We start from the raw sequence: 11,961 nt of genomic DNA on the forward strand, positions 1-11,961 counted from the left end.
CTAACTGAGAAGAAATCCAAGTAGGTGGAGAGGAAGAAGGGAAGCAGCTTTGGGTGGTCTAACCTTTTACTGTCAGTGCCGTGCTGCAGCTTGCTTCACCAACACCATTATGAGCCTCACAGATGTAGTCTCCGCTGTCCTCGGTGCTGGCTTCGTTGATGGTAAGCAGGGCCACGGAATTAACGAATGACATGTTGTATTTCCAGCTTTCGTGGAGTTCGCTGTCGTTGCGGAACCACAGAACTTTGATTTCTGGGGAACCGCTTATCTTGCATTCCAGTTGAATGGGTTCTCCCTGCTTTGCCACTTTTGAAGCTTCTAATTTCTTAACAAATTTTGGTGGTTCTGGTAAACCAAAGGAAAAAAAGGTCATGAAGGAATATCTATAGATTAAAATTGCTTCTTGTGGCCGAGGTTTCCGTAAGTGTTTCTTTAAACTGGGTTAGTATCAAGACTGTACTTTTTCCAAAGATTCTGTGGTAAAATATGTTTTCTATCAAGCCACCTTTTTTGTTTGTTTGTTTTAGTAGAAAACTTGGTCGATATATTTATCTGTGTAGTTTGGCTCTATGAGCGTAGCGCACACAAGTCAGTTATTATAGCTACATTTGATCGACATTTAGAAGTGATAAATCAGAATGTCACAGAACAGGAACAGGATTTAAAAAAGAGTGAAGAGCTGAGAGAACATTTAGCACATTTCAACACAACCACATTCACCAGTAGGTTACACAGACAGATACACGAACTTAAATGGAACTATATATAAACAAAGCAGGGCTGTTACCCCCAACATTGATAATGGACAAATGCTAACACGATCCAGTTGGTTTGTTCCAAGCACTTAAAAATTAGAGACATTCATTTTTACTAAAAGATCATTCTAAAGAGACATGTAGACGATGCCACAGATGGGGGAGAGCACAAGTGCTATGCAGTGATACCTTTGACACTGAGCTGAGCCGAGCACATGTCTTTGCCCACATCATTAGTTGCTTGGCAGGTATATTGACCAGAGTCTCCTTTGCCTACTTTAAGAATTCTCAAGTGGGGAGTGTTTCCCACACACGTGATTGTATAGTTTCCTCCAGGACGAATCTCCTTGTTATCTTTTGACCAAGTGATTCGCATTGGTTGGGCACCAGTAACATGGCATTCAAAATCAGCACTTTCTCCAGCAATAACATCTATAGATACAGGCTTGATGTCAAAGAAGGGAGATTTCTTAGGTTCTGGAAGACAGAGGAAGAGGGGATGAGTGTAGGTTTTGCTTTTCTCATTGGCTATTTCTACAACACAGCAGGACGCCCTGGGTTTCAAAGAGAAAGATTGACATGCAAACAAACCTCTGGCTGTCAGTCGAGCACTAGATGATGCTGTCCCAAGTGGATTGGAAGCTGAGCAAGAGTACTGGCCAGAGTGACTCAAGTCAGCTTGCAAAATTTTTAAAGTGGCCACGTTATCTACAAACGATGTCTGCAGGTTCTCGTCGTCTCGCACAAGCAGCCCGTCTCTGTACCAGCACACTTGAATGGGTGCGGAGCCATTTAGCCGACAGGTGAACGTGACTGGCAACCCCACCATTTGCTCAATGTCCTTTAGTTGTCTCGCAAAGGAAGGTGGGAGTTGACGCTCTGTAGGAAAAAAGAGGATTACCTGAAACACTAGCTTCCTTAAGAAAGATAAGAGTCAAAGTAAGAAAAAAGAAATATGTTGATTTCTAAAATAACATCATCACCTTGAATTCTGAAGACCGTCTTAGAAGTGGCAGTGCCTATGCTATTTTCGGCCACACATGTGTACTCCCCACTGTCACCGATAGTCACTTTATTGAAGACGAGCGTGGCCACGTTGTTTGTAAAGTAGGTTCTGTATTCCGGAGTTGGACGCAACTTGGTGTCCCCTTTGTACCAAAACACTGTAATTTCTGGTGTCCCTGCAACTTGGCATTGCAGAGACACGGAGTCTCCAATGGACGCCTCCAGAGGTTCCAGTTCAGTCACAAAGTAAGGAGGTTCTAGAGGAGAAGACTCACAATTAGCAATTGGAATGAAAGAAAAGCACAGAAAATCACATGAGAAGAACAGGAGCCCTTCCGGGAAGCCTAAGGGCAACACACCTAGTGTCGACACGAGAGCCGTGCAAACATCCCTTCCGGCCTCATTTTCAATCTCACAGGAGTACTGGCCTGCGTCCCCTTTGGTGCTACTGAGAATTTCCAGGATGCAACTTTTCTCTGTCGTGATGATGCTGCATTTCTCAGACTGCATGATGCTTATACCATTCTTTTTCCAGGTGACTGAAATCGGAAGCGTCCCAGTGTAGGTGCTCTCTAGAACGATAGATTTCCCCGGCTCTACAGCGTGGTCACTTAATTTCTTCACAAAGACAGCTGGTTCTGGGGAGCGACAGAGGCCAGTGGTTACGCACAGCGAAGAGACGACACTGCCAGTATACACAAAGCTGGAAGAGAAAATGCATTGCGCCCACCTTTGACAAAGAGGCGAGTGGTGCAGGATGTTTGGCCAGCCTTGTTAGAAACCACGCAGGTATACTCCCCACTCTGAGACAGGTCAACATTAAATAATTCTAGCTCTGCCACCGTGTCTTCAAAATAGATGTTGCACTTGTCTCCTTTCACTAGTTCTCTGGCACCTCTGAACCAGCCAACTTTGAACGGAGGCGTCCCTCGAATCACACTCGTGAAGGTGACGTTTCTGCCTGGTAGGACTTCTGATGGCTCGGGCTCCTTCACAAACGAGGGTGGTTCTGCACGGACAAGGAGGAAAGGGAAAGGTCCTATCAACTTCACCTCTACTCGTGGTTTTGAATTAAAAAAACGGAGAACTCTGTGTCTACTTGGGTGCGGACTCGAGAGAATTTGGAAGTGTTTGGTAAGGTTTTGACTGTCTGACACTGACCTTGCACAGTCAGCACTGCGCGACACTCGTCGGACCCCGCCACGTTGGCTGCCACGCACGTGTAATGGCCCGTGTCGGAGGAGTCCAGAGAATTCAGCTGCAACGTGCAGACAGTATCTGAAAATGTGGTCTGGTACTTGGCTCCACTGACGATCTTCGTTTTCTCGTGAAACCAGGCGACCGAGATGGGTGATGATCCAGCTACTCTGCACTCCAAGATGCAGGAGGCTCCCAGCACCCCACCGGTGTCTCTCAGTCTCCGTGTGAAAGAGGGAGGAACCATTTGGTCTGCGTGAGAAAAGGCAAGCAGCTCAGGATGATGGGAGAGAAGAGCAGACACCAGAGAGAAGGAAAGCTGTACAAGGCATTTGCAAGGGATCCAGGAAGAGTCATGGAACTAACCTGAAACGTCAAGCACAGCTGTGCAGCTGCTTTTCCCGACATGGTTTTGAACCTGGAAGGTGTATGTTCCTGCATCTTGCTTTTCAATGGAGAGAATCTTTAAAGAAGAGACTTTGTTGTAGAAGCTAAATTTGTGTTTTGGGCTGCTGGTCAGCAGTTTCCCATCCTTGTACCATTCAACGGACAGTTCAGGAGTGCCCGCCACCTTACATTCCATAGCACATGTGTCTCCCACGGTCACCGTCATTGGTCCTGCCTTCTCCACAATGACTGCTGGCTCTGCAATAAGACATGATATCCGTCTGTCAGTCTCTTGCACATTCCCTAAGCTTGTTCCTTCCAAGGAGAGGGGTATGCTAGGACTCTCTTGCTAGGTTTTGAAATGTGAGTGCATAACTATATATTGCCATAAGATTAAAGGGGTTATGATTAAGAAGTGTATATATCTGTCCCAGTCCACGTCCAGAACAATGAAGACCGTGTACAATGGACAAGTGCGTAATGATTTGAACCTGAGCCTCTTTTGAGCCAAGGCTACATTTTATTGTGAACAACTTCAGCTTTCTATGGTTTGTGGTTTTGCTTTATTTTAAGGTGTTGAACTTTTTGGAAGTCCTTATCCAAACATTTTCTAAATTGAAATGTGACCTATCCCCCAAATGAAAGTTCACATTTCCTATCAAGCTTGGATCTTTGACGGGAGTGAACTTTAACAAGTAGTGCTTGGAAAACAACATTTCCTTGGGGTCCATGCTGGTTCCTAACTGTTTCAGACCTCAGCAAAAGATAACCCACTGCTGTTGAGTCAAATCCAACTCATAGCTACCCCTCTAGATGGAGCAGAACTGCCTCAGAACAGGGTTCCTAGGCTGTAATCTTTATAGCCATGGACAGCCTCGCCTTTCTCTCACAGAGAGGCTGTGGTGTTTGACTGCCAACCTTTTGGTTAGCAGTCTCCAATTGAACAAGCAAAGTATGGGCACTATTATATTTGCTAATCCATCAAGAAAGATAGTAAGTAAGCCATTGAATTTTGTTAGAATCACAGAAAGAGTGGCGCTTGAAAGATCAATTAGGTCCTTTGCCCCAGCTTTCTAAATAGGTGAGGATGAATACTGTTCTTTAAGAAAGTCCAAAGAGACTCTGCCTGCCCTTCTCCGTAACGCATCCTAAAACCTCGTACCATTTGCCATCAGGGGTCTAGTGCACCAACCTAGAACAGTCAGGGTAGCCAGACTCTCCCTCGAGCCACCATCGTTCTTCACTTGGCAGATATACTTTCCAGCATTGGCTGGTTCTGCTTTTGCAAACTGCAGAGTCGCAACATTTTCCACAAATGTAATTCTGATGTTTTCACTTTCTCTAATCACTTCTTCCTTCTCTTTAAGCCACTGAACAGAAATAGGCTGGGCGCCTTCTATGGATGCTTGTAGCTCAGCTGGTTCGCCAGCTACAACAGTGAGGCTGTTGAGTTTGGAGACAAATCTGGGCGGTTCTGAGTAGGAAGAGAAGAATGGAGATCGTTGAGGAGATTATCCAGATAATGAAAGAGAAAAGAAACGAAGAAGACAAAGAACCATTTTGGGACCTTCCCCTTGTTTCTGCTTCATGCTGGAAATCCACTTACCTTTTAATCTGACAGTACAGATGCAAGTATCACTTCCCACTTCATTCTGTGCTCTGCAGTGGTATTCACCAATGTCGGAGGTGTCAACATTTAAAATGTGAATGCTCGCGTGGAAGTTTTTGGATGAGATCTTGTATTTCTTGCTGCTTCGGAGTTGACGCTTGTCTTTAAACCACACCACCTCGAACGGTGGTGTTCCTGAAAGTTCACATTCTAGACTAACTTCGGTGTTTTTAAGGGTTTCTACTACAGGAGGGACACTGCTAAAAACGGGTGGTTCTGTAAAATAAAATAAAATAAAATAAAATAAATGCTCATGAATTGGACTATTTAACTTGATAGAACAAGAGGCTTTTTTTCCTTTGTTTTAAATTAGAAGGAAGGTTCTAGTGACCATGCAGGCTAAGTAGGGTGCGGCACTGTCACTCAGAGACACGGTTGGATAAAACAACTCAAGAAGACGGTTGAAGAACTCAGGTAAGACGTTTGTACTCAGCAGTTGCGGTTGAAGAACTCAGATAAGATGTTTGTACTCAGCAGTTGAGTCTTCTGCCTTTACCACCTTACTTAAGCCATGGATGGATTACAAAGAGGGAGAGAGGATTTTTAAGAGAACAAGCACATTGATTAATTAGACTTGTGTGAAATATAGAATCTTGACTTCAGAGAGAAAAGTTTTGCCTGTGCTCCATAGCTGAAAGTCCTCACACTATCTGTGATGAGCCTTCAAGTTCAATAAATTGGTATTGCCATAATTGCCTCTCAACATGAGAGTAGGGCTCTATGACAAAAAACGCCAGAGATGGTAGCAGAGAACACTTGGCATTACTTATACCAAGAAGCAGTAGTATAATTTTTGAAAGCTAGGAACTGATTCTCATGAATGAGAACAATTACAATCATCCGGTTTAATTATTGGGTTAAATCTGTTTGTACCTTGCCTATATGTAATCACCATACTTTGTTACGAATGATGAAATTTTTATAGTGAGGATGATACTGTATCTAAACATTGACTGAGGGCAAAATACTTTTTTAACTTTGGGGTTTCCTGCATTTTGAAACATCAGATTTGAACAGCATGAGTTGAGGTGATCAGAATTATCGCATTGGAATAATAAGAAATGTATTACAGAATGATTTGTACAGCTGAAAGTGATACATTACCTGAAAACGGAAATAGTAGGTTGGAAAAATATTCATAAGCTCAAATGAAAACTAAAATGATGGTAAAATAATTAAGAGCTATGGTAGCCCGGGAAGAAGCAGTTGGATTTTGGTTAATATGAAACACAAGACATTTCTACCTTTTACTATAAGCTTAGTGCTGCAGCTTGTGCCGCCAGCAGGATTCCGGGCCTCGCAGATGAAGTCCCCGCTGTCCTCGGTACTGAGCTGGTTCAGCTGCAGGACTGCCACGGAGTCTAGGAAGGCCATCCTGTATTTCTCACTGGTGGAGATTTCGTGTTCATTTCTGTACCACCCAACCCTGATTTCTGGAGATCCAGTTATCTTGCATTCAAGCCGTGCCGAATCGCCTGCTTTCATGATTTTAGATGCTTCTAGTTTCTTTACAAACTTGGGTGGTTCTAGGGAGTGAAGGAAAGAGGAGATTCTGAGGGAACAGACAGAAGTAACAAAAGTGTGTAGGAAAGAGATAAAGACGAACATTGTCTGGCAAATACAGCCTACTGTGTCACAACGAATGGTGTGTTTTTGATTGGCAAGACGCACCATGACAAATGACAGAAACACAGGTCAGACAGAAACAGGAAACAGTCAAATTGGCACACCTGTCACAAGCAACATTGTAGTACAAGAGTCGCTACCAACATCATTGGCAACTTGGCAAGTGTATTGTCCGGTTTTGGAAGCATCCACTGAGTAGAGACTTAAGAAGCTAGTTGAGCCTTCTAAACCAATGAAACACTTCGGTCCAGAGGCAAGTTCCACATCATCCTTAAACCACTTAATTTTAAATGGCGGTGTTCCTTTTAGTACTGCTTTAAATTCCACGGTCGAATCAGGGATGGCTTGTTGTCGCTCAGGTTTCACTAAGAAGCTTGGCGGCTCTATAGATTTGAAGAAAAACAGATTTAATGACATGCCTTACAGTTGAATCATGTCGACAGTTTCTCGGACATCTAAGATACTGAAAAGAGATAATCACTGAATAGGTCTCAAGTTCAATGACTCTGTATGTAAAGAAACAGAATTATTGATATTGTGGGTCTAAAGAGTACGATGGTAAGATTGATCAAGTTTTAAAGCATTCACAAGGAAGGATCAAGAAGAAGCAAAGAAATTCTAACCTTTGACGGTTAAGATGGCACTGCATGCATCATCCCCAGCTACATTGGATACTTTGCACGTATAATTCGCAGTATCTTCTAATTCCAGATTATTGACTTCCAGGGACACGGTGTTCTCATGGCACACAAGTCTATATTTTGCACTCGTAGATACTTCTTTTCCATCCTTAAACCACTGAGCACTAATGGGAAGTGAGCCAGAGACCTTGCACTCCATATGAATTGAAGCGCCCAGAACTTTGTCCATTTTGGTGAGTCTTTTGGTGAATGATGGAGGGATATTTTGATCTGTCCATTGAGGAGAGTAAAACACAGTTATCAGTGGGCTGCCTTTCATTCACGAAGGGCATTGCATAAGTAAGAGCAGCAGACTGGGGCAAAGATACAAACCTAGAACTCTCAGGTAGGCATCACAGCTACTGCTCCCAAAGTCATTTTCCACCTTGAAAGTATACTGACCGCTGTCTTGCTTCATTACCGACTGAATCCTAAAACTGGCCACGTTATTTTCCAAACTCATGGAAAAGTATCTACTGGGCACGATTTGTTTCCCATCTTTGAGCCATTTGACCTTGAGTTCTGGCGTCCCAGCCACCACGCATTCCAGGGTCACCGGGTCTTTTTCTGTCACGTCCACTGATTTTGCCTTCTCTGTGATTTGAGCAGGTTCTGCAGTGAGAATTAAAACATGGGTGAATTCCACGGAGAGTCCCCCTGGAGACAAGCGGTGCGGACTCCACTGACTCCAGAAACGGCATGTAAAAGGCGGACAGCTTACAAACCTTGCACCAGAAGGAAAGCATAGCACTTCTCAACCCCAGACTCATTCTTGGCCTGACAGGTGTACCGTCCACTGTGCCCATTATCCACGGCTCTAATTTGAAGAACGGCCACGTTGTTCACGAACGAAATGTGGACATTATCATCTTCATCAAGAATCTGATCGTCTTTGAGCCAATTTATCGAGATAGGGGGTGAACCCGCCACGGTGGCCTGGAAGGTGGCGGGACTTTTCAAAACAGCGGTGGCATTTTCTATCTTCTTAGTGAACGACGGAGGTTCTGCGGTTGAATAAGACATTGTGGAAAGAAGAGATGCAGCTTAGTTGAGACCTCCCTAAGCGTAAAATTCAAAAGCAGAAGCGGAATTTTGTTTGACAGCCTATTTCTTGTGTGGACAACTGACCTTTGAGGGAGACTTTCGTACTACATGAGCAGCTGCCTCCTTCGTTGGCTACGATACACTGATAGTCCCCAGTGTCTGCAGGGTCACACCTGCTTATGTGGAGGTTAAACACCGACACTCTGTCAGTCAGGGTGTATTTTTTGCTGCTTCGAATTTCCTTGTTATTCTTCAACCAAGTGACTTCAAAGGGAGCTGTCCCTTTGACCTCACACTCCAGCTCCACCTCGCTGTCATGCACTGCTTCCACAGGCTTCAGCTCCCTGACAAAGGTGGGAGGTTCTAGAGATTCAAAAGGAAGACAGACACTCGCTTACTCAAGGGAAGACCTGCCTGCCCGGCAGCCCTGCCAGAATGGGAAGCAGATTCCAGTAACAAACCTTTCACTTTCAGTTCGACGCTACAGCTCGCTGTGCCGGCGTCGTTTCGAGCTTCGCAGACGTACGTGCCGCTGTTCTCTACCCTGGCCCCAGAAATTTGGAAAGTGGCTACGCCCTCAATGAAGGAAATGCCATGCTTCTCAATGGCTGTTATCTCATTTCCATCCAGATACCAAGACACCTTGATTTCAGGAGTGCCAGTTACTTGGCATTCAAATGATGTTGACTGTCCGTTCCTCAGCACTAAGACAGGGCTGGGCTTCTTAATGAATTGAGGAGGCTCTAAATGTGAAAACACAAATTTTTTGAGCATTTTTAAAACAACAAAGGCCATTGAGCAACATTGCTTTCCCAGCCCAACCCTTTCCCCCTAGAAATTCCAAGAGAAGCCAGGAAGGGAAAAGGTGTCGATACCAGACCTTTGACAAAGAGAGTGGTTTTGCTGGTTGCCGTGCCAACATCATTGGTTAGCTGGCAAATGTAGGTTCCAGAATCAGTAGCTTTGGCTGAAAAGAGTTCTAACACAGTGGAGGTGTCATCCTTCCAGAGCGACCGAGCTGCTCCTGAGTGCAACTCTTTGTTGTCCTTAAACCACTTGATTGTCAGGGGCGCAGTCCCGCCCACGAGAGCCTTGAGTTGAACTCTCGTGTGAGGATTAACATCCTGTGACTGTGGCTTTTCCACAAAGTAAGGGGGTTCTGGGTGAAAGAAAGAGGGAGAGGGAGATTCGCTTTAGAGCCTGAGCAATCAGGTTTAGAATCAAGAAAGGAAAATGCAATAAGCCCTTGCTAGGTGGAGAGAAAGTTGCCAACCTTTGACAGTGAGGTAGCCACTGCACTGGTTGTGGCCTGCCTTGTTGGTGGCAGAACACGTGTATGTCCCACTGTCGGTGCCTTCCAGTTGGCTGATTTCCAAGAAGGCAGTATTGTCATGGAAAGAGAATTTGTACTTTTCACTGGCTGAGATTTCTTGGTCGTCCTTGAACCATTGGATGCTTATGGGATGGGACCCAGCCACTATGCATTCTAAGTCAATGAAAGACCCTTTGATGCTATCCATTTTCTTCAGCTTTTTGGTGAACGAGGGAGGAATGATCAGATCTAGCCAACAGAAAAGCAGAAGTAAGTATTAGGTCAATCTATCTATGTGTACATTCTCTGAACTTGTAAGAGATAACAGAGTGTGCCAGAGCCTGATTGCTGGCCGTAGGGAAGCGATACCAACCTAATACATTAATTCGAGCCTTGCAGCTGCTCCTCCCAACATCATTTTGGACCTCAAAAGTGTATTCCCCACTATCTTTCTTTTCTGTTGTAATAATCTTCAGTATGGAGACGGTGTCGGTGACACTGATTTTGTATTTGGGGCCCAGGGTCAGTTCTTGGCCGTCTTTAAACCATTTGGCTGTAATCTCCTTAGTCCCTGAAAATTTAACCTGCAGAGTAGCTGGGTCTCCTTGGGTGACATCTATAGACACAGCCTCATCAGTGATGGTTGCCGGTTCTGTAGGAAATAGAAGAACAGATGCAGGTTGCGAATCGCTCTGCTGAAAGGCTTACATCTTCCTTTCTTCCTCGAGCCCAAAGAAACATTTCGGAACCAACCTTTCACAGAGAGTAAGGCAGAACATCTCTGCAGCCCCGCATCATTTTTGGCCTGACAGACATATTTCCCATCGTGCTTTACTTCGATGCCACTGAAATACAGGCTGGCCACGTTGTTCTCAAAGGTCATTCTTATATTGTCGTCTTCTGTGATTTCCTCGTTGTCTTTTAGCCAAGTGACTGTGATGGGTAAGGAGCCCTTCAGGGTGGCCTGGAAGGCGGCTGTGCCTCCTCGCAGTGAGCTGGTGGTCTCGATCTTCTTTACAAAGGACGGGGGTTCTAATAGAAGAACGAATTCTCTATCAAGACCAGATCGATCTATAGCAAAGCTGGCTTTTTTTGGGTTTCTTTTGCAATTCTCTGCAAAGAATTGACTCGACAGAGAGTCAGCCCATACTTTGAACCAACACTAACCTCTTAAAGTCACCCTGGCGCTGCAGGTGCTGCTCCCCACCTCATTGGTCACCCTGCACTGGTACTCGCCAGCATCGGCAGCCCCAAACTTGAGGATCTGCAGGCTGACCAGCTGATCCTGCATGAAGGTTTTGTACTTCCTACCGCTTCGCAGAGTTGTGTGGTCCTTGAACCAAGTGATCTCAAACGGAGGCGTGCCTGCCACCTCGGCCAGCAGCATGACATCATATTCCTTCAACACTTCAATTGGCCTAAATTCTTTGGTAAAGTAAGGTGACTCTACAGTAGAAAATAATTTTACGTTGCGTTAACGGGGGAAGGATCTGTGCTACGGGTCCCAATTTTGGTAAAGCAAAGAACAAGGTGGTCACCAACCTTTCACGATGACAATGCTACTGCAGTGGTCACTGCCAGCCTCATTTTGAGCCTCACACATGTACTCGCCGCTGTCTTCAGTGGCAACATCCGTAAGCCTGAGAACCGCGGTCGACTCCACAAAGGACATTCTGTGCTTGCTGCTCTCCTTAATTTCTCTATCATTTATGAACCACGTTATCTTAATCGGAGGGGTGCCGGTTACTTTGCAGGTTAGCTGCATGGAGTCTCCCTTCTTTAACAGTTGTGACGGTTCTAACTTTTCAACAAACGTGGCGGGTCCTGTGGAAGGAAGGATGTTAGTAAGAAATGCAAGGAAGAGGAGAGAGCTTATCCCAGCAAAGACACGAAGATGTCAAGAAAGCAAAGCAAACCTTTCACAAACAAGTTTGCGCTGCACTCCACGCTTCCCGCGATGTTGCTGACTTTACAGGTATATGTGCCTGAGTCAGAGATGTTGACTGCATATAGCTCCAGAGAACTCTCTAGAGCTTCTTTGGTAATGTAGCAGCTTCCACCAGAAACCAGCTCTTTGTCACCTTTAAACCACCTGATGGTGAGCGGGGTGGACCCTTGGAAAGTGCTCTTCAGGCAAACTGCCGAGCCAGGCAGAACATCCTTTGATCTGGGTTTAGTTACAAAACTGGGTGGTTCTGAAGAAGGGGTATAAGAAAGAATTTCAAAGAATTAAGAGGCACAGTTAAGGGAGGAAGCCTTAATTTGAACAGAGTTTGTAGGAAGAAG

The 11,961-nt window shown here is 45.0% G+C and overlaps 1 protein-coding gene across 1 annotated transcript in view; it reads right to left on the minus strand.

The window, feature by feature from the left end:
• Positions 1–11,961, minus strand: part of TTN (titin) — a 315,644-nt gene that overhangs the window by 223,650 nt on the left and 80,033 nt on the right. Inside the window, exons 53-76 of the mRNA XM_045294579.1 lie at positions 11,592–11,870; positions 11,218–11,499; positions 10,843–11,121; positions 10,429–10,707; positions 10,049–10,327; positions 9,637–9,924; positions 9,244–9,522; positions 8,825–9,106; positions 8,448–8,726; positions 8,045–8,323; positions 7,653–7,931; positions 7,263–7,550; positions 6,744–7,022; positions 6,258–6,539; positions 4,951–5,229; positions 4,537–4,818; positions 3,324–3,602; positions 2,922–3,209; positions 2,491–2,769; positions 2,120–2,398; positions 1,739–2,017; positions 1,347–1,634; positions 945–1,232; positions 64–345 (exon numbers count right to left, since the gene is read on the minus strand). Of these exons, the coding sequence (XP_045150514.1) occupies positions 64–345; positions 945–1,232; positions 1,347–1,634; positions 1,739–2,017; positions 2,120–2,398; positions 2,491–2,769; positions 2,922–3,209; positions 3,324–3,602; positions 4,537–4,818; positions 4,951–5,229; positions 6,258–6,539; positions 6,744–7,022; positions 7,263–7,550; positions 7,653–7,931; positions 8,045–8,323; positions 8,448–8,726; positions 8,825–9,106; positions 9,244–9,522; positions 9,637–9,924; positions 10,049–10,327; positions 10,429–10,707; positions 10,843–11,121; positions 11,218–11,499; positions 11,592–11,870 (6,756 nt within the window). The remainder of the gene's footprint in view (positions 1–63; positions 346–944; positions 1,233–1,346; positions 1,635–1,738; positions 2,018–2,119; positions 2,399–2,490; positions 2,770–2,921; positions 3,210–3,323; positions 3,603–4,536; positions 4,819–4,950; positions 5,230–6,257; positions 6,540–6,743; positions 7,023–7,262; positions 7,551–7,652; positions 7,932–8,044; positions 8,324–8,447; positions 8,727–8,824; positions 9,107–9,243; positions 9,523–9,636; positions 9,925–10,048; positions 10,328–10,428; positions 10,708–10,842; positions 11,122–11,217; positions 11,500–11,591; positions 11,871–11,961) is intronic.

This window comes from Echinops telfairi, unplaced genomic scaffold, assembly GCF_000313985.2.
Source record: "Echinops telfairi isolate 266 unplaced genomic scaffold, ASM31398v2 ScPeMD7_3;HRSCAF=10, whole genome shotgun sequence".
Classification (NCBI taxonomy): domain Eukaryota; kingdom Metazoa; phylum Chordata; class Mammalia; order Afrosoricida; family Tenrecidae; genus Echinops; species Echinops telfairi.